A 25,654-nucleotide genomic window follows, 5' to 3' on the forward strand; every position below is an offset into this window, starting at 1 on the left:
ACAAGTTTTGCCTTCCCCACAGATCTGGGCAAGAGCACAGCAGTTTCCAAATGGAAACTCAGATGGATGGGGTAAGCACCCCCCGACTGAGTTAGCTATTTAAAAAGCCCAAACAACTACATCCCTGTTCTGGGCCTCAGTTTACTCATCCATAAAATGATGCATGCGTCACTTCCAGCTCCCGCTGTCTGTCACAGTGGGAACTGGAGTCCAAAGCTGGTCCTCGAGAGCCGACAGCTTCCTAAATCATGGGGGCCCTGTGGCACAGACAAGGCGAGGTGGCCCTTCGGCTCAAAGCTTACTGCTGATAGGACCAGGAGTGGTTTTGCCCAAGGACTTTCAGAATCTTGTCAAGAGCTTTAAATTACCCTTTTGAGTCAGACACATTGTTAATCCACAAAGAAATGCAAGCCAGGAAGTCCCCTACAACTAGCCTACCTCCTGAGATGCTACCTCGATTAAAAGAAACCGAAGCCCAGCTTGACACAGGGGTGTGGGGCTGTGTGGAGGGGCTGCCAGGGCACTGACGTCACTGAGGCTGCCATTGCTGGCGCCGGCGATGGGCAGGTCCCGTGCACACATTCCCTTTAATCCTGCAAGGCAGGCACAGCTGTAATCTACACACGGAAGAACCAAAGGCTCAGAGAGGTTACACAACTTGCCTAAGATCATTCAGCTGGTGGAGGCAGGAACCAGATCCAAATCCAGGTCTGGATCAAAATCCCATGTCTTTCCACCTCACGGGGCCTCTGCTGTGCTGCTTTCTGTGTGGTCAGAACAGCTGTTCTCAACTCCAAGAAAGGGAAGTCCTGGCAAAAGCCGGGAGCCAGGGTGACTCAGGCAGCTGAGAAACAAGTTAGAAGTCTCTAATTCCCTAACGGGTCCCCTTGCATTTTTACCACACCTGGAAAAAGAAAGACAAGCTTTGCTTTAAATGATTTTATTAAAAATTGTACCAATTAACAGGGGGAAGATACGCACACACACATATATGCACATGAAGAACACAAAGCGGAATATGCTGTACAGGTTAAAATAGTGGGTCCCCATTCCCCTCTCTCTCTTTCCCTGTCTCTCTCCCAGAGGCAGAGTGCCTAGGACCCAGGACAACTAACCTGGGATGAACAAAATGCTACATTCTCACTGGGTCTCCCCCGACAGCCCCTGTGGACTCAGGGATGGGGCAGCCCACTGGGCAATGCTCACAGAGCAAGGAGAGGTGCTGGCTGCCTGCGCAGAGAGAGGGGCAGTGCAGACCCAGGAGCCTGCACGGGCTCCGAGCGCCTTCAGCCGGTGAGGCTGGCACATCTATGGAGGAGCTCAGCTTTCTTTGCTGTTCCCTCAAGGCTCAAAGTCCTCACCAGCCCTGGGGTGCCTACTGCCCACAGTGTCCCCCGGAGGCTTCACAGGCTGATAGGTTAACCCCTCCCTGGAAGGAGTCCAGCCAGGGTGGCCTCCCACCAAGGGTCCTGGCCAACACACAGAGGGAGGCAGCAGCTTCCTCCAGCCCGGGCTGCAGCACTGATTCCAAGAGGCCCTGCAGAGTCGCGCAGGAGAAGTCTTCCTGCTTCTAGTACTCTCCACTCTCCCTCTTCATGAAGTCTCCCAAAAGAGATGAGCTCCCCCGGGGCAGCGGGCTCCTTCCCGGGAGACTTCAGGCAGCTGGAAGCCCTGGCTGCAACATCCCAAACAACCCCCTCCTTCCAAACCCAGGCCGGAGCCACCCTCGGACAGGGATGGGCCGCTGAGGACGGTGAGACAAGTCAGCTGGGCTCTCTGAGCACTCGGAACATGCTGCCACATAAGCTCTGGACACAGACCCCTCCCCTAGGGGTTCCAGGAGGTCACTGGGAGGTGATCTTTTTCTGCCTCCGATTGAGCAAGAGAAGGCCACCAGGCCAGCTCTCCAGCAGCCCAGACTTAGAAGCAGGCAAAGGCAGTGAGGCCAGGCAAGGCCTCCAACCCGCTGGGCGAGTCGGATGTCTGGCCTGGGGGGGTTCCCTCCTGTTCTGTCTACCTGTCTACCGGCTTCCAGAAACCCCTACCGTGGGGTTCTGAATTAGGAGGACTGTGTTGACCCTGAATATCAGGCTTCCTTTTCCCCTAGGCCATTTCTACAGCAGGGAGGGAGGCTTCTAGTCCCTCTCCCAACACCCACCCTCAGCAAATCACAAAAGCTCCACGGTTATAGGTCAGGACCCAGGTCAGACTCTCCCTCCCTCCAAGTCTGACTCTCCATCCCTCTCTAGAGACAGCCAAGCTCCTGGGCATGGGGGAGGGGAGAGGGGGCCCAGGGGGAGCGATGTGTCTCCTGAGGCTGGACTTGAAGAATGTTCAGACCAACTCACCAGGCAGAGGGGGAAGGGGCCAGTCTAGCTTGCTAGGCCAATTAAAAACAGCCAGCCAGGAGGAACCTCTCTCCCTCCTGGGGCTATTCTGCCAGTTACCTCCTGGGGTATTTTTTGGGAGGGGGAAGGAAGGGAGTTTTAAATTTTGCCCTGGCTTGCTTAGGATAGTGAGTTCCCAGCTTCACATAAGATGGGGACAGTGCAGTCAGACCCTTTTCCCCTGGGCCCCAGGCTTGATGTTCAGGTGGGCTTGTCAAACTCTGGGCTCAGTTCTTAGGACAGGACACAGGGCATCCCGCCCGGGCCTGGCAAGGTCTCTGAAGCTGATGGCTTTGCCTCAGCACCCAAGCCTAGACCATTTATTTGCTCTCACTCAATTCAGGTGGAAAGTCTGCCAAGAGGGTTTGAAAGTGGCTGGTAGAAATAATCCTGGTTTTCTTGTGTGTGCCACTAAAGCACACAGCAGCAGCCTGCCGGTCACAGCCTTGGTCCAGGAGAAGGGAAAACAACACATGTCCTATACACATCATAGAATGGTACAGAGACACACAGGAAAGGCTGGATTTCACAATGGTCAGCGTGTCCAGAGCCAGTCTTCAGGCCTGTTCCCTGGGCTCCTTCTTGTAAGCAGGAACCCATCTTCTTAGCAGACGAACCATGGTACACACCCTGAGAATAAAATTTTGGCTAAAAAGAGGTAATACCTCCAGAACATCCAAGCAGAACAAAACAAAGGCTTATGCACAGCTTGTGTTCCTTCTCCTCAGAGCCCATACGGCACCTTCGTGCAAATTAGGAAAGGCACTCCTTCCTCTGGGCACACACAGTCCTACATTAGGGCATACAGCTTAGTGAGCAGAGCACAGGCTGGATTTTAGCCTTCATTGTCTTCCTCTGCAGGTGCCCTTGTGCAGTGAACAACCTGCCCAACTGTACATCCAGATGATCAACGCTTCCTTCCACAGTACTGAAGACCTCCTCTCGGCAGAACTGGAGGAGCATGGGCTTATTCAGATGTGAGAGTTTACTCTGGACTCCTCCAATTTCCTTGGGTAGCCCTGGGGTCTTCTCTGCCCATGGAAGCCATCTTTTCTTTGGGCCTTGCTTCACCATTAGCACCAATGTTATCTTTTCTTACATATGTAAAAATTATAATTTAATTTCTAGGTGTCTGGTTAATGGATTCCCTGTGTCTTTTCAGATTCCCTGTGTCTGCGATCAGAGCTGCCAGGCTGGCTGCTTTAAATTCTCTCCATTAGTGCCACAGCAGGGAGAGAAAGGAAGAAGTTCAGAGGCAGCTGTGATCCTGCTGACTTCCAGAGCACGCCCTTCTGGCCTAGCTGGAAGTTGAAGGAAGACAGGAAATGTGTACCCAGCTTTGACGGTTCCACACTCTAATCACTGTCTATTACTCTAAAAGACACATTTTAGCTGACAAAGCCACTGTGCTGGCTTCTTCCTGTATCCCACTAGGTGTGAAAAAGGAATGGGGAGAAAGGGGAGGAGGTATGTTGTTTCCAAGGAAACCAAGATGTCTGGGTTCCTCTAGGGCTGTCTCTTATAGGTGGGATGGCTGCCACACTTTCCAGTCCCACCTCAATCTTGCCCCTTCAAGCCCCAGAGTGCTGATATTGGGGGTAAAATGCAGTCCGTTGGCTGGGTCTTTAGAGAGAGGAGCTGAAAAAGGCACAAACTGCTGGCTACAGCATGTTGACTGGCTATTTGGCTCATCCATAGTTGACACCCAGCCAGTCCCAGGCAGCCAGAGGTGGCAGTGGTTCCACACCTCAGGACCAATCCTGGGGCCTCCAAGTGGGACCAAGTCAGATTTGAGGCCTACCCAGAAGTTTGGTTCATTTATGGCATGTTTGAGGGGGTCCTTGGAGAAACCCAATCCTCCCTGAGGTCTGCTGGAGATGACAGGGGCTGAGCAAGAATCCCTGAGCCCGTGGGGTGGCACTGGCTGGCCCAGATGAGAACCCAGAGACAGGCTGACTGGCCTAGTGAAGTAGCCGTGCTCAGCTGGAAAGCCCCTGGCCGAGGCCCTGGTGGGTTAAAGCAGGGGGACGGTCTGGATCTTGGCCCCAACCACAGTGGAAGGCTGATAGGTTTGGTGGAACCAGGAGTCTAATCCAGTCTCCTATTTCTTAACCGAGTTCCTGTGGGAAAACTACAGTCCACTTGCTGGAGAACATCACTACCCGGTCATCTTCAACAACTGCTGACTGAAGAATCTACTTGTCAGAGCCCTTGGAGGTCCCACCATCACAGACACATCAGCCTCTACTTCAACAGTGTTTGACAAAGGGCCCATTCCTGGTCGAGGCCCTCAACAGGGAAAGAAGTCCCACTTGGGTATGTCTTATGTACAGAGATACATTTTTAAAATAATAACACAAAACAACTTCACAAGACAGTGTCCATCCTTGCAATGTCCTTCCTGTGGTGCCCCATGTGAAGAGGGCAGCCCAGCCTCACCTGGGACCCGCCCCGTTCCTGTTCTCGTCTCCGTTCAAAGCAAGGTTGTGTAGGAAGAGGAGGATCTGCCACCACACACGATTTCGGTTCTGCTGGTGCTGAAAGGAAAAAAAATCAACGTAACTCCTAAATGCAGCCTTAGATGACTCCTTATCATTTCCAATAAAAGCTCAGATGGACATGTCTCAGGGTGGCGGCCCTTTAATCCTATCAGTCCAGCAAACTGGGGGGGAGGTGGGGGAGGGACCAGAGAAGCGGCGATGATGGGGAGATAGTTGAGTTCTCCAAAAACAACTGCAGTTTGAACATTAAAAAGAAAAGACCAGGCTCTTTATGCCCTGTGCACAAGAGGATTAAACTTTTTCCCCTGCTTGCAGGATTTTCCAGAGTTTAGCCAAGTGCTGCTTTTAATCAGATTGGCTCCTGAGCCCCTCAAACCTCAGCTGCATGAACAACAAACTTTCTTCAGAAAGAAAGAGAAGAAGTGCCCCCCTCTCTCCCCCGACTCCAAAGTAACACAGAGAACAAGGGGGAAAGGGGGAGGCTCCATCTGCAAGTGATTTGACACTGTGAAGGTCAAAGGGTTAATCTTCAATTTAAACCACACTGCTGAGGCAGCAAAAATCTGATTTCATCCAGTGCAAACACGCACACTCACAGACACACACACACACACACACACACACTTGTGCACCCGCCCTCTCTCCCTTCCCAGCATCTCCAGCTCAGTGCTGCCCTTTTTATAGCTGCTCTTGACAGTAAGCCATAAATAATCCCTCTTGGAGCGCTTTTCTACTGACTGGAGCCAATTAAACGTTAAGCAAGAACATACTTGAAAACAAAACAAAAACAAAGAATGCACACTACTCTCTGGAGGTTATCCCGGGTCCTACTGTCAGGCAGGGAAGCTGGGGGCAAAGTTGAGGGGTCAGTGGCTCCCAGGATTGTGGCTGGTACCCCGCCCACACAGGTACCATGTCCCAGGGGCCACGAGAGCCCCCGAGGGGACTGGGGGGCGCTGGAGAGGCAGTCTTTGTCCTCTCTTTGTCTGCCAGGGCAGGAGGACTGGGCTGGGGCCCTCTCCACAGGGCTCTCAGTGGACACAGGAATAAAAAACTAGTGTGCAGAAAGGAGCCAGCACGGGCCGGACTTGGATGACTGCAGTGGCCCAGACAGCCAGCAAGTTTATGTGAAGTGTCTGGGGAAGCCGGAGCCCTCTGTTAGGCTGTCTTTAACCACAGCGCCGGCCCCCACCAGGCAACTCCTAGTCAGAGGGGAAGAGGAGCAGGTAAGTGAGTGGCAGAACTGGCAAGCAAGCCCAGGTCTCCCAGACTCCCAGGGCTTCACAGGTATGTCTGGGCCTCGGCAACTGTGCAGGCTGCTGGGTTCCCTCTCACCTTAGGGCACGGAGAAAAGACAGGCTGACCTCAGAGACCTGCCAACCCAGGTGAACAGAATGCCCCATGTCTGTGGCAACAGCATTCATTCCTCTTTCCCCTGCAAAAGGGAGACTAGAAAACAATCCAGAAAGGTGGAGACACTGCTACTGCTAGGAGGGGCAGGGAAATCGGGTGTGCCACAGAAAAGGCCTGGCCGACTGTGGCTGGGGAGACTGATGGCTTCCTCGTGTTTTGTAAACAAAGATGAGTAAAAGGAGGAAACACACCCGGCTTAACAAAATCTGGTTAGAGTAGAGCAGCATGACAATGGACTCAGCTGCAAACCTGAAGACTCAGGCCCACGGGCAGCTGGGCAGAGCACCCCTCCCCCGGCCCCTCCCCAGCTGCTGCTCAGGACAGGTGCAAAGGTCATGTGGAACAGAAGGAGAATCCGGGAAAAGACTAATCCCTGGAGAGGCCAGTCTGCTGGAATTCCGAGTCTCCTCAGGTGCCTGTTTGAAAAGGCCAAGTAACAACAGCAGCCATGATCATAACAGTAATAGTAACATTGAGTGTGCCAGGCGCTGAGTGTTTTACATCCTTGCTTCTCCAAGTGTGGTCCATGGACCAGCAGCCTCAGCATCATCGGGAGCTTATTAGAAATGCAGACCTACTGAATCAGAATGTGCATTTTAAATAAGATCCCCAGGTCACTCTGAGACACACCCGAGTAGGAGAAGCACTGCTCTATACAAAGTAAACTCCTTGGGCCCTCTCAACAACCCTATGAGGTAGGTCTATAAATGTAGGCACAACCCCACTTTACACATGAGATCACTGAAAGAGAACTTGGCCACAGAGCTGGTAAGTGGCAGGGAGTGGACTAAATCCTGGCCCTAGAGCACCATCCTTAGCCATTATCACTATGCTCAAGCGCTGCCATACACCTTTCTTTATACCAAAGCAGGCCTTCCATCCTCCCCTTCTGTAAATCATCTCAAAACAGCTCAGTAGCTAAGGAAGGGAGATCACAAGTCTATGATTTGGGGCCTTGGCCAATTCTAACTCTATATGCCTCAGTTTCTCCCCAAATTCCCCTGATGAAGGCCACCTACTGCCTGGGTAACTTCCTGGGTCCTGAGGTCTCTGGGGATGAAACAAGGCAGCACCCTCACTCCCATCATTTGGGGGTGTTGGGGGACCCAGAAGCAGCTGTGGAGCAGGAGTGCTGTCAGCCTGGAAAGCTGAGGTCTTGCGGGGAGACAGAGGCAGGCCTCGGCTCAGGAGGCAGAGCATACAGCCCCACCCTTGGGAAGGACCCAGGCTCTGTGCCCCTGCCTGTGACAGGCCTCAGGCTCATGACTCAGCAAGGAAGGCACTCTGGGTGGTGCAAGGCTCCCTGGGCCAGGAACCAGAGGACCTGGCTGTAGGCGGGGGTCTCCCACCAGCCTGTCTGAGTCTTCACTCTCCTTATTAGTGAAATGCAGGTGTTGTATTAGATCAGTGGTTCCCAAACCTGACTGTGAAACAGAATCCACTGAGGTGCTGTTGTAAATACAGAGTCCCTGGGACCCACCCAGACCAACTGGGTCAGAATCTCCAGGGAAGGGACCCAGGAATTTGTATACTGAACAAGCTCCGCAGGGTGACATTTTTTAAATTAGAAGTAACATTTATTGCATATTTTAGTCATAAAAGTAATACCTGTTAACTGTAGAAACACTGGAAAATTCAAGAAATTATAGGAGCAAAGAAAATCACACATGATCCTATAGCCTAGAAGAAAACACTTCACGATCTGGTATTCTCTTCACTCTCTTTCAATCTCTTCCCACCAGAGTAAGGACTCGGCCGAGCCAGAGAGAAATCCTGCCATGGTGGTTCGAGGCAGCCAGGCCACAGACAGGCATTTGGAAACCACTGAGGTGCTTTCCAACCCTAAGGTTTGGTGATTCGGAGTTTGTCATCCACAATTACCTTCAGGATTACAACTCAGAGCTCTAACCACTGACTCCAGTCAGCCTGGTGGAGGGTCTGAGTGGACCTGGAGAACAGGCTGCTTTGGATGGAGTGAAGCTGGCTACTGCGGCAGCCGTGAGACCAGCAAGAGCAGGCCCCAGAACCCGTCTGCAGTCCCAGCAGCCCTTTCTCTGGGCACAAGCAGGTGCTACACATATTCCACTTAACCTTCTTCTGCCACAGGGCAGCCCCCCAAAGGCCCTTTTCTGAAAAGAAATCAAGCTGCTTCATACAAAGATAATCAAAGAATGCCCCGATTACGAGGAACAACAATAAATGAAACATTTTTAAAAAATTATACAAAAGGGCCTGACTAGAAAGGAAAGAAAAAAGACTTGAAGGGAGGTCAGTGAGAGAAACAATAAGGAGGAAGGAAATCAACATTCACGGAGCAGGACGAAGTACACAAAGACACCAAACACCAGAGAACATGGATCCTTCCAGGAGAGGTGGGTGGAAGGGGAGAAGGAAGGGGAACCAGGAAAGAGGACGCTCGGCGTCTGACTTTCAGGCACTTGGCACGGCAGCCAGCACATAATCTGAGATCAGTAGGTACAAACCTCTGGAGCAAGGCCCCGCTCCCCCAAACATGGCTTGAGCACCCCTCAAAGTCTGGGAAGCTGCAGACAGTGGGGGTTCCCAGAATGCACAACCAGGGTGCCCTCAGGCGTAGGGGGTTGGGGTACAGGGGATGCGAAGCTGGTGGGAATTTAAGCTTAGACCAGAAGCCCTCAAATTCAGAGATGGGAGGGTAGGACCAAGGCAGGGAGAGAAAGAACAGAGGTGATGCCCCAAAGGAAGGGGTCCTAACGCGGTGGAAAAAACTACTAAGTTAAGAGAGTACAACCAGCTATTAGAGACCTAGGGGTGTTCTCTGCCTCAGTCCCACTTTCTCGTGGTGGTCAGGGATGAAGGCAGCCAGCTGACAAGTGTTCAAGTCATCCCCACTGTGTGCAAGGCACTGTGACGGAACGCATGGTCGTTCATCCTGTACAACAGGGCACATGCAGGGGCACACAGTAGGTGCTCAATGAGTGCACGCTGGACTGACTACAGAAAAATCAGCCTTGCAAGATGACCCACTTGTCTGAGGCCAGGAACAACTGATGTCTGGCCAGGTCTAAAGATGTGCTCAGTGTGATAGTATCGGCCCCTTGCCCAGGGAGAGGCCCAACTAGTAAATGGCTAGTTTTTTTTTTTTTAAAGAGCTGGCCATGGTATCTGACAAGGTTGGATTACACAAATCAAACTCTGTTTCATCCCACATGGCCTCTGCCCTGAGCACGAAGAGTGTTCCCCGCCCTCCCCAGATAAAAATCTCCCTCTGCCTTTCCCCCTTCGGATCCAATTCATACCCTCTGGGGGCTTTATGTGTAACCAGTGTTCCAGATGCTCCAGCAAGAGCTAATTCACCTCAAAGAATTAAAGGAGCAAGGCGACGCTGTGACCCTGCCTTAAAAGAACCCTGCAAATTTATCAGACAGCCATTTATAACATCTCATACTTAGAACGCAGTGCTTGCCTATCTTCCCGTCTGCTCCTCACAAAGATCTGGGACAGAGGAAGGGCAGGTATTATCAATTCCATTTTATAGATGGGGAAGCAAAGGCTCAGAAAAGTTACCCCAAGCAAGTTAGTTGGGAGGGGTGTTATTTGGACCCCTGACTTCTGACTCCAGAGGTATGTTCTTTCACTAAAATATTAGTGTGTTTATTCACATTATGAAAATAGTACTCACTTTTCAAAAAGGACCAGCACTGAGCTGCTTCCCTAGTGTGTTTAAAGACGTTGTTTCCAGATCATTAACTATTTAGTAAGAATGCTGTGGACCAGAGAAAATAAACCTTTCAGAGGCAGAGCCAACTGAGATCAAACAGAAATAAGGTTAAAACTGGCCTGAAATTATAACTGCAGATCATGTTCTGAAACCATGCTCAGTTTCTTTAAAATGCAGAATTGTATATACCTGGCTTTACAGGAAGATACACACTCTATAAAGTGACCATTTCCTGTCTCTTCCCTTTCCCCCATCACACCCTAAACCCACCCCGGTTGAGGGTGAAGGAAAGAGCCTTGCCATTGAGAACACTGAGATAAGGGGACTTCAAGAAAACTCCACTTGAAAGAAGTTGGGAAGATGTTTTGTTCAACTCAGTGAGCTTTTATTAAGCACTCAACTGAACTAAGAGTTATGAAGGACAAAAAGATAAGTAAGATATAAACTTTGTCCTCAAGTATTTTACAATCTGAAGAGGAGAAAAGCAAGAACATAGAACTAAGTGTTACAGGAGGCAGAGCTGGGTCGGGCAGTAAGTGGGAGCTCCTCCACATTCTCACTTTCTGGGAGTGGTCACTGAGGAGCATGGGTGGGAAGACCACGGTTTTAGAATCAATCAGGTCTGTATGGCTCCCAGCTCAGCCACTTACAGTGTAACTTGGGCATATTATCTCACTTCTCTGAGCCTCAGTTTCCTATAAAATGGGGATTACAAGGTTGCTGTGGTGATTAAATGAGAAAAATATATGTAAAGCCTTGGGCCTGGTGCTACGCCAAGCAGCCCACCCCTCCCTGGTGAGGACAAGAAAAACCGGGGCCCCACTTCACTTTGCTGAATGCTTCTCTCAATATCCTCTGCTCACAGCACCCACCCCAGGAGCACTATCTTCTAAATAGACTCATGAAGTCTCAGGTAAATCCCTGACTTTTCACTCTGAGATGGGCCGTGGCAGCCAGAGGCAGCTGGCTCAGAATTCCAGGCTGCCAAGCTGAGCACGGGATTATGAAACCCACGGGGCAGCCCTTGGGCCCAGTGGGCCTACTGCCCCAGAATGCTCCTGACCCAGACACCCAAGGAACGAGCAACATGGCAAAATGGAAAAGGAAACAATAATCCTTGCCAAGAGCTTCCTCAGCCCAGCCAGCAGTGTTAACGGGATGTTGAAGCCACCGGCCACCAGCAAGGCAACCCCAATCACTTATTCAAGGAAGAAAGGGCAGCCTGGGGCCAACCGGTTCTCAGCTGAAGACAGGAGGGCTTCCTCTAAGACAGCTGGAGGCCACTGGCTTCAGCTACTGGGGGCTGGGGGTTGGGGACAGAGCTGTGCGTACGACCCAAGTCCCCAGAGCCTTGTGCTGCCCTCCCACCCCGCCTGGAGGTAGGAACTACTGAAGCCTTACCCAGCTTCCCCCAGGGATGGCTCTGTTTCCCTCAGTCTGAGAACAGCTCCATCAAACTCTTGGGCAACTTCTTAAGAACTCAGAAAGGAACAGTGGTGTGAGTGCTCTGGTCAAAGGTGAGGGAGAGAAGGGACTGAGGAGGGGGTCTACAAGGCTGTGGAGAAGGAACCACAGGCTCTGACTTTCAACTTGGGGCCTTTGCAGCTGGCTGTTCTTGTTCTGCCTGGGGCCAGTTCCCTGGACAGGACAAGGCAAGCTGAGCACAGAAGAAAGCTGGACCCTCCTCCTCACCACACACACTGTTCTCATTCTGGTCATGGAACATGCCCTCTTAGTTGCCAGATGTAGATCAAAAGGCAAACCAGACATTTGTCTTTATCTTACGTTTTTTAGTGCCTCCCCCAACCCCTCCCCCCATTACCCTCAGCCCCAAGGAAAAAAAACAACAAAAGCCAACTCCCATCCCCATGGCTTGCCTTGGTGGGGAAGGAATGAACTGTCCGGAACTACAAGGCCCTTCTCCTGGAAGAGAGAGTAGTCAGGTGCAGAGCTGTGTGGGGAACTCGGCCTCTAGTCAGCCACGCTGATGACTCAGAAGCTAAATATAGCGAGCGATATAAACAGAGCCAGCCACAGAGCAAACACGAGGCCCCCAAGCCCCGGTACTGGCTCTCACGCACAGCGGCTCTCGACAGCCCCTCCCCCAGCCTCACTCTTCTCCAGGCATGTCCTAGGTGGACCTCCCACTTCTGGGACAGAGGCTGGCTCCATAGGGACCCTTCTCACTCTATGGTGAATCTCTTGGGGCTCCTGCCCAGGGCTGCCCCATCTAAAGCCTGAACAACCTCATTAGCCAGAGTCTGAGCTCCAGAAAACCACTCGCTAACAAGAAGAGCATCCCAAAGGGTCAGGAAACAGTCAGGAGCTCCTGGCTGCTGGCAAAGAAGCTGCTAGTTAATAAACCATGCAAACACCACCTTGGGTACAACTTCCAAAAGAGCTCCCCAAGAACTAGAAAGCCCCAGCCAAGCAAAATCCTAAAATCATCTTTTAACCCACTTCCAAAAGTGTTAAACTGTCCATATGTTAATGGTTAGATGTATTACAATTTCCAAAGTGCTCTCACATGAACTCTGCAAGGTAAGTAGTAGAAACCGAGGCTCGGAGAAGTTAAATGATTTGCCTGTGAACACAGAACTGGGATTTGAACCTGGGTCTGCCTCTAACTCCAAGATCCTTTCTGTGATATTGCAACTAACCATGATTTAAACTGAGTGGCTGAAATTTTTCTCAGATTTCATTTTCCAAAAAGTCTAATTACTATCTAGGGAATTTCCAAACCCGACTGATCTGAATGGAGCCATTCCTGATCCAAGTGAAAAAGCCATTTCCAACACAAAGAATTCCAACACTCCTGTAGCTTTGCTCACTCAACAGTCCACAGTAGCTACTTTTTTTGAGGATTCTTGGCTTAACATTGCCCAGAAATACCCCTATGAATTTCAAGATGGCGCCATTGGGACAGGAGACTTTCCTAAGTAGAGGGGATAGCAGCTACTGTCCATTCTTTAGCCCACACCAGAGGACACCATGGCAAGGGGAATGGAAAGAAGCTGGACCTCACACCTTCTGGCCAGAGCAGGCTGTGAGCTCAGCGAGAAAGCAAACCTGCACTGCCCTCTTCCATGCAGAAGCTGGACGGACACGGAGACATGAGGGCCCTCTCACAGAACCCGGGTCAAGGTAGGCCATGGTCCGCAGACAACTGGAGGTGACCTGCTGCAGCCGGTCAGCTCACAGAGGAGCAAAGAAGGGAACCTTCCACTCCTGACCCAGCCAAAGGAAGGTGGGGTGTGTGACGAAGTTTGGGAAGGCTTTTACTTCCACTCACTCTGCCTCCATCTCTCTTGCTGCTTTGGAGACCCAAAGAGTAGGCAGCGAGCACCTTGCTGATCATCTGCCTCCAATTCCTTACCTGTCGGTCCAGAGGAGCCACCCCGAACTGATCACTTGGGTAACCAGGCTAGACCTCCACCCCCCAGGCGCCATGGGAAATACGCTAGGAGGGTTTACAGCCCACATAAACCAACACCCAGGGGAATTTGGAGCAGCTGCAGCTGGGGTCATGTTGATGCACTCAATATGCCATAATGCCATCCCACAATGCACTCCCCCATCACCACACCCCCTCTCTCTGCCCCACATCTCCTAGGGAGAAGGTTTCCCTTGATACCGGAAAAAAATAACTGAGGTCTGTAACCAGGGACAAAAGGCAGGAGCTCACACTCCTACAGGACTCAAGGACCGATGGCCATTCCCTGGTCCTGGGACACCATCCAGATCTGAGGAAAGAGATGGCCAGGCCCCTTCAACCTTCTTACTGCCTCTTGGGTTGTCTTTCTTGGCTGTCTAAACCCAGCCCACAACAATGGGGAATAGCCATCATTCTCTGAGGATAAATGTACACGGCCAAGGCCCACAGCTGAACGGCCTGGACACCGATTTCTCTGGCAGCACAGTGGAGGACACTCAGGGGAGACAGCTCTGCTCAGGGATCAGCCTGACAGGTGGGGTGGGAAATGCACTGTGAACCAACAAGAACAAATGTGGGGGATGATCAGGATTATAGACAGACAGAAGGAAAGAAGCATTAAAGAATATCTACTGTGTGCTTGGAACTGTCATAGCTATTTTCTCACTTAATCTTCACAGTAAGATTCTGTGGTATTAGCTCTAACTGACAGAAGAGGAAACAGGCTCTGCAAGGTCAAGTGACTCTCTGATGGCTAGTAGGTGGCAGAGCTGGTATTCAGACCTGGGCCTTCTGACTTTGTACTTGAAGCCTAGAAACTTAATCCTAAACCACTTCCATCCCAGTGCCTCAGTTTCCCTCCCTGCAAAGGTGAGAGAAGGGAATAGGGAAAGAAGATAAAGGATAAGAATGTAAGAGTGACAACAGTACTTTCTAGATAGGAAATATTTAGACCATAGTTTACATAATAATCAAGTTCAGAAAATGACTCACTTCTTACAACTATCTGCTATAAGGTCCTAGGCGCGCCAGTGCTCCATCTGCCTGTTCCATTATCCTAAGCCCTTCCCACAGGACAAGCTCCTGGTGAAGTTCTGTGAGCAGGGTTAGTGGGGAGCAGGGGGTTAAAAGCAACAGGACTCCCTGAACAAAAAGCCTAGCTCTCTGTAACGGAAAATTTGGGAAAACCAGCTCTAGGCTAGAAAGGCCTCTCTGGCCAGCCTCCTGCCACCGCATGGCAGGAGAAGCAGGTAGCTGGCAGGAAGTGAAGGGCACAGGGGACTCAGGAGCCAGTATGGGGTGAGGTGCAGAGCAGGGGAGACTGTCCTACGGTTCTCCGGCTCTGCTGTTCTGCTCCTCCTCCTCCCCAGCTAGGGTGGCTCTGGCTGAGAGGACAGCACCCTGTCCAGAGCTGAACCATGCCCTCAAAGAGGCAGCCCCAGACTGGGGGAAATGACGCCCAGCAGCAAAGAGCAAGGTCAGACTTTGGGATAAGGGCCACCTCCTCCTGTTTAGGACTGAGTCAGGAAGAAAGGGCCCTAAGCTATGTTCTAGTCCTGTGCCAGGGCACAGCTGGGCAAGGGAGGGCTCCCAGCCTGCTCAAACCCACAGGCTCAACAGCAGATTGGGGTACATTCTGGGAAACAAGTGTTGGGAGAGATCAGGTCTATTGGGAATGAAGAAAGCTGCCTTCCAGATAGTCTTCTAGATGAGTCTAGAAGACCCACAGCCACTGTGTCCTCCATCAGCTCCAGCACCAGGACTGGAAGCTGTGAGCTGGGCCCAGCCACAGGCCCATACAACCAGGGTAGAGTGAATGGGCAGGCAGGAGGCCAAGAGACAGAAATCAAGAATCAGAGTAAGTCCACACAGGGACTGAAGGGGAAACTCGAAGCCAAGTTTCCAATCAAAGGAGGGAATAGGGATTGGAGCTTGGGGCCAGAGGAGGAGGCCAGGCTGCCTTACTATCTAAGCATAGGGCCACCCTCCCTTCCTGATCACTAAGGGACTAGGAGAGCCACCAGGACCAGGTCTAGCCCCAAACTTCCCTCAGAACTCCTTGGCAGAGGCACTAACCACATCTAACCCCTGATGGCCTGTTCTCAGGAACTCTAAAGTCAATTCCTCTTCCCTCTGGTGCTGGCAACGGTTTGACCCTTAAGTCAAACCTTCTACTACCAATAGCTCTCCTCTGACCACCTGAAGTTACCCATCTAACCTCAGGGTCTGACCAATCATGGTGAATTATTTATTCTTTTTTTTTTTTTCGTGAGGAAGATCAGCCCTGAGCAAGATCAGCCCTGAGCTAATATCCACGCCAATCCTCCTCTTTTTGCTGAGGAAGACTGGCCCTGGGCTAGCATCCGTGCGCATCTTCCTCCACTTTATGTGGGACGCCGCCACAGCATGGCCTGACAAGCGGTGCGTCGGTGCGCGCCTGGGATCCGAACCTGCGCCGCCAGCAGTGGAGCACACGCGCTTAACCGCTACGCCACGGAGCTGGCCCCTGAATTATTTATTCTCTTGATTTCCTGACATACACACAGACAGACACACTAGACACACACACAGACAAATACACACACACACAGCCCGGTGGGCCAGGGACACTGTTCCAGAGGTAAGGACCGTGTTCAATTCAGGTGGCGTGCCTTTGCTTCAGCAGTGGTTGTACTAGCACGGTTCCAGCCTGGGGCTCCTCTCCCTGCCTTGGCAGCCGTCCAGAAAGCCAGCCCAGTGAGGAAGGGTTAAGTGCCTGGGGCCCGGCCCAGACAGCGGCTGCAGAGCAGGGCAGCCTCCAGCCCGTGGCACGGAGGGCTCCTCCAGCACGAGCCTGCCAGCCGCCGCCTTTGTTGATGGACTCTGCCACATGCTCGACCGACACGCGATGCTCCGCCCTGGCGGGGCTGGTGCCAGGCTGCCGGCCAAGCACCCGGCCGCGCGCCCGGCCGATGGTCTGGAGAGACTCTCTGAGGTACACTCTCCCGAGTCCCAGGCCCCAGTTCCCAGACACAGACAATGAGGAGCAGCCTCCCCAGCTGGAAAGTGTCGGGTTACAACCGGTTCCACCACTTTCCCCCAGTCAGGCCCATCCCAGCCTTGGTTACCCGTTTCCCACTGCACCTCAGCCAGGCACCCCAACTGTCCAATTACACTGCAGCACCCTGAAAATCTTCCCCTGAGGTCTGTGTGGGACAATCTCCCAACCCAGGCCTCAAGAAGAGACAGTTTGTCAAGCAAGGCTGCAGAAAGCCACCCCACTCCCTGGGAGGGACTGCAGCATCCTGACACCCTGCTCTTCTGGAGCCTGAGCTGAGAGCAGGCAGATAACCAACTTGAAGCTCAGCGATCAGGGCAAGAGTGCTCATCCAGTCGGGCTCATCCAGTCCACAGGAATCACAACAGCATCAGTCCCAAACTCTAGGACCTAATCCTCCAGGTGGAGACTGAGGCTGAGGCAGGCCCCGGCCTCCCAGCCCCAGCAGACTCACCACCCCCCAAGGCCCCATGCCTACTTGCTGCATATGAAGCCGATGGAACTGGTCTGCAATGCACTGAAGCTTTCGGGCAATCTGTACCTCTGCTCGATGTTGCCACTGCCCTTCAGGGGGCTGCTCACCAAGGGGCAAGCCTGCAGGGAAACTGGCAGGGAGAGGGAGCCGGTAGCCAGCATTGCCTGCAAAGACAGAGGGCCCACATCTCAGCATTCTCCATAAGTGCCCCATCCTCCCCATGCCTGCAACTCCTGGCCAAGACCTGGGCTGAGGGTAAATGCTAGTATGATAAAGGAGAGGAACTTAGCCTGCCTTTATCAGGGCACTCTGCCAAATCTGGACAGCCTGACTTGCCTGCTGCCCAAGCATATAAAAGTTGATGCTGGGAGAACAGAAGTGAATGGTCCCAGCCTTCCCTTCAGTTCTCCAGTCACTGGCAGAACCACGGCAAAGGTAATATGTACAGGCGAACGTGCCAACCTTCTGTCCTTATTTACCAAGCTACATTGACCACAATTTATTATTCATGTAGTAGGGTTGAAGCTCCTCTTTGGAAAAGCACTGGAGGCAGCTCTCCAGAGTTCCTGGGTTGAGCAAAGCAAGGCACAGAGAAAGAGAAAACCAAAAAGGGTCTTCACTTTTTAGAGCAGCAGAAGAAGGCTGGTCTCAGGTCCTGAAGCTCTAGACAGTGGCACAAAAATTAGGGAGAGAAAACTCCTCAGACCCACAGAATAGCCAAGTTCCTCTCTGGAGGCAGCCCCGGGCTCCTCACTTACCCAGAGCTGGCAATCCAGCTGCCGCTAGGGGCGCCCACTGCCTGCTCCCTCCTGTCCCTCTTCACTGCCTGCCTGCCTCATCCACCAGAACTGCTTTGCCAGAATCGCCCTATGGAGTCGCTCCCTCTAAGAATAACCGCAGCATCTCCTCAATCTGCTCCGTCACACACAGCAAGATAGCCTCCGAACCTTCCCCTCCCTCCAGCAGCTATTGTGCTAAAAGAAGAAAAGAGACTGAGTGTCTAACCCTGCCCTTTTGCCAGAGGAGGGCATACTGCTCATAAAACAAACCATTTAAGCCCACAAATGAAGGGGTCTTGTCTGACTGAGCCTTGGAAACAGCCCCTCTGCTGGCGTTGAGCCCAGGCAGGCCAAACCTCTTTCTCCAGTTCCCCTTCCAAGCACAGAAAGTCCCAAGTGACAATTGGGGGCCACCTTCTGCCTTCAGGAACCTTCCCTCCCAGAATAGGCTGGGTTTTTCCCTCCAGTGTCAACAGCGAGTCATAGATCCCCTAACCTTCTTCAGGGCAACGTTAGCCACTTTATGGAAGGCACATCACTACCAGGACACAAAAGGCTGGGCCACTCAATGGGCCACAGGTGTAAAAGCCAAAGCCCAGGTACCCTCCCTCCAACCTAAGGAGACACCAGGGAGACCCAAGGATCCCTCCAGGAAGGGACAAAAGGGCAGAAACAATGGCAGGGCAACTGGCTCTTCTTGGGGCCCAAGGAGCACAGGTGAGGGGCAATAACAAGCAGAGAGGCAGAAGGGTGAGAGTTGAGGACTCAATACCCCTGCTTGCTCAATTTAGGGAAGGAAATAGCAAGGGGCAGGTTTGGGGAGGGAAAGTCCCCTCTTTTCCCCCAGTCTCTATGGGAGGAGTCCTGAGGCAAAGAGCACTCACCATAAAAGAGTCGCTGGGGTTCCTCAGTCACCCCACAAGGCAGCATGACACCCTGGCTCGGGGAGGCTGGACTGAGGGTCTGGGTGGCCTTGTCTTCCTGGCTGGTGGGTCGAAGCCCGGGGCCACAGCAGTGGGTGAGAGGGAAGATCTGCAGACGGCTGAGGGGGCAGTCCAGCTGGCTCTGGGCAAACAGGTCAGCAGAGAGCAAGCTCCTGGGCTGGGTCCCCGGCTCCCCATCCTCTGGCTGGAACACATCATCCTCCAGCTCCTCTACACACTGAGGCGGCTCCATGTCCCCTGTCAGGGCACAATGCAGGCATCGGGCATGCTGCCTCCACTCACACCAGACCTGGAAGGAATCCCCTCCTTTTCCTTCTTTCCTGCTCTCCTTTCTTATCTTGGGAAGTGGGGCCAGGTACTGATGACAGACAAGCACTGCCAAGAGTGACACCCGCCCCCAGATGTGGACTGCCTCACTGTTCAGGGACTCTCCATACCTCTTCCCTGCGCCCACCCAGAGCCAACCCTCCCCTCAGCCTCTTCTTCTGTCCCAGACCAGTCCCAGTCATGAAGTTTGGCTGCTATTGACTGAGCAACAGCAGGGGCAGGATCAGCTGCTACAGATACGAAGGGTAGCTGGGGAAATGTGGACAAGACAAGCCTCTGTGAGTGACTGTGGGAGGGCAGAAGGGTGCTGTGACTGGCTGTACACACAGTGCTCACAACACACACACACACACTGCCCTGAGCAGTAACCACCAAGCTCTCATCTCGGTCTGAGCTGAGCTCCAGGCTCAGCAGCAAAAACAAAAGCCAGCAATCCTAGAGCAGCCAGGTTCCCTCCAAACCTGCTAAGCCCCGCCCAGCTGCTCATCTACTCTCGTCTCCACCTCCTGCTTGCTCAAGACAACAAACAGGCTGGAGGTGTGGTAAGAGTGTGTCCTTGGAGAGACAGGGGAGAAAGACCTAAGTTCGTCATTGCAGCCACCCTCTCAGCAGAGTAGAGCTGTCTGCCCACCACAGCCTGGACTCAAGGGCAGGTCCAGCAAAGTAGCCAGCCTCCCCCAGCTCAGTCTACTCACGAGTCTCCAGACTTCAAATCTTTCCCCACAGCCTACCATTCCTGCCAGCGCCCAACCTGAGATTGGTACAACCTGACTCACAGAAGGAAGTGAAATTCAGCCCTCTCTCTGTGACCTCACTCCCAGCATAGACTACTAGGTTGTTGATATGAGTTTCTTGGTGATAAAGAAGTTCCTCTTGCTCCACCTGATGGTCTTGGAAGTCTGAGCTTGGAACTACCCAGCAACTTGAGCTCCCAACCCAGCCCCCTACACACACACCAGGAACCCCTTAGGGCCCCTGGGGCAGCCAGAAGCAGCAATGAGTGGTTAAGGATATAGAGAGACAATGTTTTGTCACTGTCAGATTCAATTAGAGATGCCCTGGGAATTCTGTCTCCCAGTCTCTTGCCTTTGAAGAACAAGCCAAATGGTCTGTGGGTTGGTAAAGTACTTAAACTAATCTCCGTTAAATTCAGAAATCCTGCCTTTCCCAAATGCCATTTCTCTACTTGCTTCAACCCTCCCTCCATCCCATCCGGTCCCTGAGCTATCGATGGTCCTATCTCTGCCCTCTTCCCTGGAGAGTGAGGAGATGCCCACTTGGATGGCAAAACAGGCACATGGTGTTCTTTGGATAGTGTTTCCCAAAGGTGGGTGGGAGAACTCCAGTTTATCAGCACCAGGAAACAAAGTTTCCCACTGAAAAGGACCAAGTGCTGTCCTGCCAGTCAACTGGCAGGGGCTCCCCTCCTGCCCTTCAACCTCCTCTCTGTAAGCTGGCAATCCCAACCTAAGAAGGGGCCCTCCAAAGCCAATCACAAGCAGGAGTCATTGTCTTGGTTTTTCCTTTGAAGCCCGTCACCTCCCCCTCCCCCTCCCAGCAAAGCCCCAAAGTTCAACCCTTGTTTGGCTGGACGGTGGGGGAGGTGCAGCCAGAGGGTGTGGCTCTGCAAGCCCAGGGGACCCTTCCCACTCTCCACAGGAACTGCAGGTGGCTCTTCTGTAGGTGGGTGCCTCCGGAGGGGTGCTGGGCAAGGTCAAGTGTAAGCTGGGATACAGTAAAGAGACCCTCTCCCCCTCCTTCCCCTGAGCTGAAAAGCTGATATCAAAACTGGTGGGAGAAGGGCACTTCCTAAGAACACTGCCAGGGAAGGCTTTATTCCTAGCAAGGGGAACTAAAGCCCGCTGGAGCCTTCCCAGCCCCTGAGGGCTCTAACAGGGATGCTGAACTTCGACGACTCCTCCCAGGAGAAGGCAGTAGCCAGACACTCTGAACCTCGGCAGCGACTAAAATCTGGGAACGCACACATACACACGCACTCACACAACACACAGCAGACCTGGGTGACTCCAGGAGAGAGTCTCGGCCTCCGAGTCGTGATGCCAGGGCTCCGCGCCAGGGTCCAGCGTGACGAGCACTTGGGGGCTTGGCGCCCAGACTCAATTGGGAAGGAGGGAAAAAGCCCAGCTGTTAAGGAGAGGCGCCTTCAGACTCTGCAGGGAGGCAGCACAGCCCACAACTCCCTGCCCTACCCCAAAGGCAGACCCAGAGGCCGGGCCGTTCTTGGGCGCCCAGGTCTGCTCAACAGTGCACCGCAGGTTACCCTGCCCACCTGGACCCAACGCCTCGGAGTCTCAAATGCTAGAACCCCCAAGTTCCCTCGTGGAACAACGCACCCAGATGTGGGTTCTGCACCCCATTCCCGCACCCCAGCGCCCCAGTCCTTCATGGTCACCCCAGAAGCCCGCAGCCCAACCCTTCCCGGGCCCCCAGACGCAGCGCGACTCTTCTCCCCACTTCCCCGAGAAGGTGCGATCCAACTCCGCCCGGCCCTCTGCCGCCCGGGCGCTCACCCGGCTGCGGCAGAAGGCGGGAGGCGCGGACTGGGGCGCCGGCGGCAGCGGGCGGGCCGGCGCGGGAGGAGGCCACTCTGTACCGCGCGGTATTGTTTCCAAAATACGCCCGCTCGGGGCATCCCGCAAACAGCTGATGAGGCCCCGCCTCCGGCGCGTCACGCCGACGGCTGGCCAATGGCAAGTGGAGCCCCAAGTCCCGGGCTGGGCGGCTGCCAGGGACGGTCACGAATGTACGAACCTTCCTTTGGAAACATTGCAAGGGGCCGAGCAAAATTCCTACCCCCTCCAGAAACGCAATTGGAGCGCGGTCGCCCGCGCAGATTCCTAACGCAGGCTCGGGAAGCGCTGGAGAGTCCCTGAGTCCTCTCTATTAGGATGGAGAGAGGGGGCGCCAAAGAGACTTTTGTCTTCTCTTTCTCGGGAATAGACTGAATAATTACGCGCATCCAGAAAGGGAGGGGAAGAGGAGGCGGCGAGCCTTTTAGACGAGGCTGGCGGCATCCAGTGGATGCAAGGTGCGTGTCGCTGTGGATTCCGAGCTGGTGGCAAAACACCCTCCCGCCTGCCGAGCGGGTCAGAAGAGAACTCCAGCCCCAAAGCTGTAGGAAGCGTGAGAACACGTGTATCTGGCGCTGTTAGTGAGTGACATTCAGATCAAACACGTCCAAAGGGACCCTCATATCCTCTTCTTGACTGGGCTTGGACGCTCAGAAAAGAAGCGTCTAGCTGAGGAGAGGCGAGATCAAGAATGCAGGGGCTACTTGGGCGGTTGATACGCATCCTGTTTATGGCAGCATCCAGAGATGGTGCTGGTGCTGCCAGGAGAGCAACGTGTCCTGCCGATTGCGTACTATCAAGGGCTGTTTCACAAACATTTATTGAATGCCCACATTGTGTCAGGTACTGGGCTAGGTGCCAGAAACCTGGTGCCTGCACTCAGGGAGCTGACAGTCTGCTTGGAGAGGTAGACTGAAATTGATGGAAAGCAGCACAAAATGTGTTAATTCCAGGGATAATAACTGCTGGGAGACGCAGAAAAATTCAGAATGCAAAGACTGGGAGATGGCTTTTGAGTTGGGCCTTGAAGGATGGGGAAATATTTCAAGAAGGAAAACCAGATAAAACAGCCCAGGCCTAGGGGTAGAAGATTAAACTGTTAAACTGGAAAACCTGTCCTAGGAGCAGGGGCAGGCTGGGGGACGGGATCATCAGGTGCACACCAGGATTCAGGGAGGGTGGGCATGGACAGGTAGGGTCAGGTCAGAAACAGAGGTGTCTCTGGGATGCCAGGCTGGGGAATCTGTACTTTATTCTGGAGGCAAAGAGGAACAAAGATTTTATAGAAGAGGAGTGACTTGACCAAGCCTGAATTTTAGGAAAGATAAATAAAGATGCCAGAAATCAGTGAGAGGGAGCCAGTGCCTGCAACAGACTAGGTGAGCGTTGATGGGCCCTGACTCCCGAGCAGATGTGGGGACTGGCAGTGCTCTGACCACCAAGCTGCTGTCTCTGGGTCATAAACTCAGATTTAAGCTAAGTGGAGCTGGGACCCTTAGCCCAGAGGAGCCTGAAGTCTCCTTGAACATTTTCCCTACCCATTCTTTCCATAGCTCTTGCAAAAGGTACCTGAAGGAGAGTGAACCAGGCATATTGAGGACTGTGGTTGCTCAAATAAGAAAATACTGTCCCCAAAGGATGGAGAAGAGGGAAAAGGGAAAGAGGGGAGAGTCAAGGGTCACCAGCAGCCGAGTCCCCCCAGGAGTCGATGGATGTCTAGAAAGAGCTGCCAAAGCCAAAAGGAAGTATATTATTTTACCGGGAGGCTTGGCCAAGAGGGAGTGTCAGAGCTGGTTGGGGTGACCTTGCACTCATGCCATACATGGGGAGATAAGGAGACTAAGCCCAACCTCTGTGTAGGGCACGGAGGAGCCTTCACCATGTTCACCACGCACAGACCTCCTTCCCCTCCTTCCTTCCATCCTTCTCTTCTTCTTCTTTTTTTTTTTTTGTGAGGAAGATCAGCCCTGAGCTAACATCCATGCCAATCCTCCTCTTTTTGCTAGCAGCAGAGCACACGCACTTAACCGCTATGCCACAGGGCCGGCCCCATCCGTCTCTTCCTATTGGCTTTCCTCCTCGGCCGGTGTCTCAGGCTGGCCCGTGGGGCCTATGAGCATCATTAGGGTCAAGAGTAGAACTGATGGGCAAAGCAGCTCTGAATCTGTCCAGTGGGGCAGCACAGGCCCCAGGGGGCAGGGGTCATCCTAATTCTCCTGACCCACCGGAGCTGCTAAAGCCCTGTCTGCTTCATCACAGTCCTGCAGGGTGGAATTGGGTCCACAAGGCAAGGAAGGTGGTAGAGCAAGATTTTTACCTGGGATCCACGTATTCGCCAGACTCACCAGGATCTCCTCAGCTTTAGGGTCTGTGAACCCCTGAAACTGGCTAAATTTTTTGTGGGTTCACACAAACATTTGTTTGGCGGGGGGTAGCTCCATAGCTTGCAACAGTTTTCCCTATAAAGGGTTAAAAGTCATCACTTAGAGGAATGGGGTGGGGGAGCAGAGGGGATCATCTCAGTGGGTCTGGCCAGTTTGCAAGATGGGGGAAGGGTCACACCCTCTAGTGACGTTTCTTCTAAGACCTCTCTCCCAGGCCTTCCCAGCCTGCTCCCTCAGGCTGGTTCTGAAGGACACCGGTGGCTTGGCCTCCTGCGCTCTCAGCCTCTAAGGTCAAGCAGCAGGGCCCAGCCTTCTGAGCTGGAGGGACCAGAAAAGACTGTCAGGGATAAAGGGGTCAGGGAGGTCAGGAGCCTCACTCTCCACCTCTCATCGCTGTCAAAGCAGACTCCTCCCTCTGGGCCCTTTCTCTCCTTCTGGCACAGGGCAGACTCAGCAGTGTCAGGACCCCCTGGGCTGGAGATTGGGGCTTGGAGCCTCCGACCAACAGCAGCACCCTACAAACAGATGAACCCTGGGCTTTTGACTGGGCTCGGAGCACATTGCAGCCGCAGCAACCTTTATTTTGGAGAATCTCTTCTTTCTTTCTCTTCCCACCCCTTGCCTCAATTTGTTTTCTCCTCTGCTGGCTGGTGCTGGCTCTAGAAGGAGGTAAAACTTTGCCCAGAGAAAGGAAAGTTGCTCTGAAAGGCATGAGCGTGGGAGCCTGAGAGAGGCCTGCAGACCTTACCCTGCAATCTGGGAGGGATGCAAAGAGTTAAGGGGAGGCTGCTTTCAACAGAAGAGAAAACCCAAGCTCCCTCTAGAAAGCAGGAGCCCTCTCCATTGTTTCACCTGGCTATAGGATTTCTCCCTGAGACAAGGAACGGGTTCTGAAACTCCGGTAACTGGATCACTGGGAAGGGAGGTTTTTAAAAAACCAGCTGACAGCTGAATAATAGGAATTACCAGGCAGGCTGCCCCGGGGTTACTGAGGTTTGTAACTCAACCCCCAGGGAGGGGTTAGATTGGAAACTGATTTATGGGTAAGGTGGGGGTCTTGGTAGGGGAGCCCCTTGCCTCTTAAATCCCTCCAGGAGGGATTGTGTACATAAGAAAGACCAGGAACCTGGAAGGCTTGGTATCCTTCCCTCACTGGACTTGCTCTAACAGAGTGAATTTATCTCTCCATGCATTATTCCATCTGTCTGCAAAGGAATAGTCCCTGTCTTCTGTGTTACAGAATGTGTGTGTGTGTGTGTGTGTGTGAGAGAGAGAGAGAGAGACACACAGAGAGAGAGAGACACAGAGAGAGGGGGGAGAGAGAGAAAATATACCAGAACAGACAGATGGGCTTCTGCTAATTGGGTAAGCAAGTGGAGAGACTTGATTTCCCAGTCGATGAATTCACTACTTGCCAATCACTGGTTCAGTGGGACTCAGAAAAAGCAGGTACTGAAGAGAAAACATTTGGGAATTCAGAGACCTGCGTGCACAGGGAAATGCAGAGACTGAGGCTACCATGGTAAAGCCCAGTGCAACCTGAAAGATAAGGTGTGGTCCAGGATCCCACGAATTATGACATTCAGCACATATTCGGTTTTGTTTGGGGGAACACTCAATAAATATTTGCTGAATGACTGAATAAGCGTACATTTCCACATTTTAAAAATATGAATAGTTCTG

The 25,654-nt window shown here is 52.8% G+C and overlaps 1 protein-coding gene across 3 annotated transcripts; it reads right to left on the reverse strand.

Annotated features, from left to right (window-relative positions):
- Nucleotides 1–924: 924 nt before the first annotated feature.
- Nucleotides 925–21,622, reverse strand: BMF (Bcl2 modifying factor). 3 transcript variants are annotated; one of them, XM_087425075.1, is made up of 5 exons: nucleotides 21,528–21,622; nucleotides 21,014–21,112; nucleotides 18,610–18,906; nucleotides 16,950–17,110; nucleotides 925–4,924 (listed from the first exon to the last, which is right to left on the reverse strand). In XM_087425075.1, exons 3-5 carry the CDS (start codon nucleotides 18,899–18,901, stop codon nucleotides 4,823–4,825), a joined length of 555 nt encoding a protein of 184 aa, XP_087281201.1. In that variant the 5' UTR covers nucleotides 18,902–18,906; nucleotides 21,014–21,112; nucleotides 21,528–21,622; the 3' UTR covers nucleotides 925–4,822. The 3 variants fall into 3 exon arrangements, with proteins under 3 accessions (XP_087281201.1, XP_014636050.1, XP_087281197.1); XM_014780564.2 differs by having other exon boundaries at nucleotides 21,014–21,141; nucleotides 21,528–21,606; XM_087425071.1 differs by lacking the exons at nucleotides 16,950–17,110; nucleotides 21,528–21,622 and having other exon boundaries at nucleotides 21,014–21,520.
- Between the last annotated feature and the right edge of the window lie 4,032 nt (nucleotides 21,623–25,654).

This window comes from Ceratotherium simum, chromosome 3 (assembly GCF_057802395.1).
Source record: "Ceratotherium simum simum isolate JZ-2026a chromosome 3, ASM5780239v1, whole genome shotgun sequence".
In the NCBI taxonomy this organism is placed as follows: Eukaryota; Metazoa; Chordata; class Mammalia; order Perissodactyla; family Rhinocerotidae; genus Ceratotherium; species Ceratotherium simum.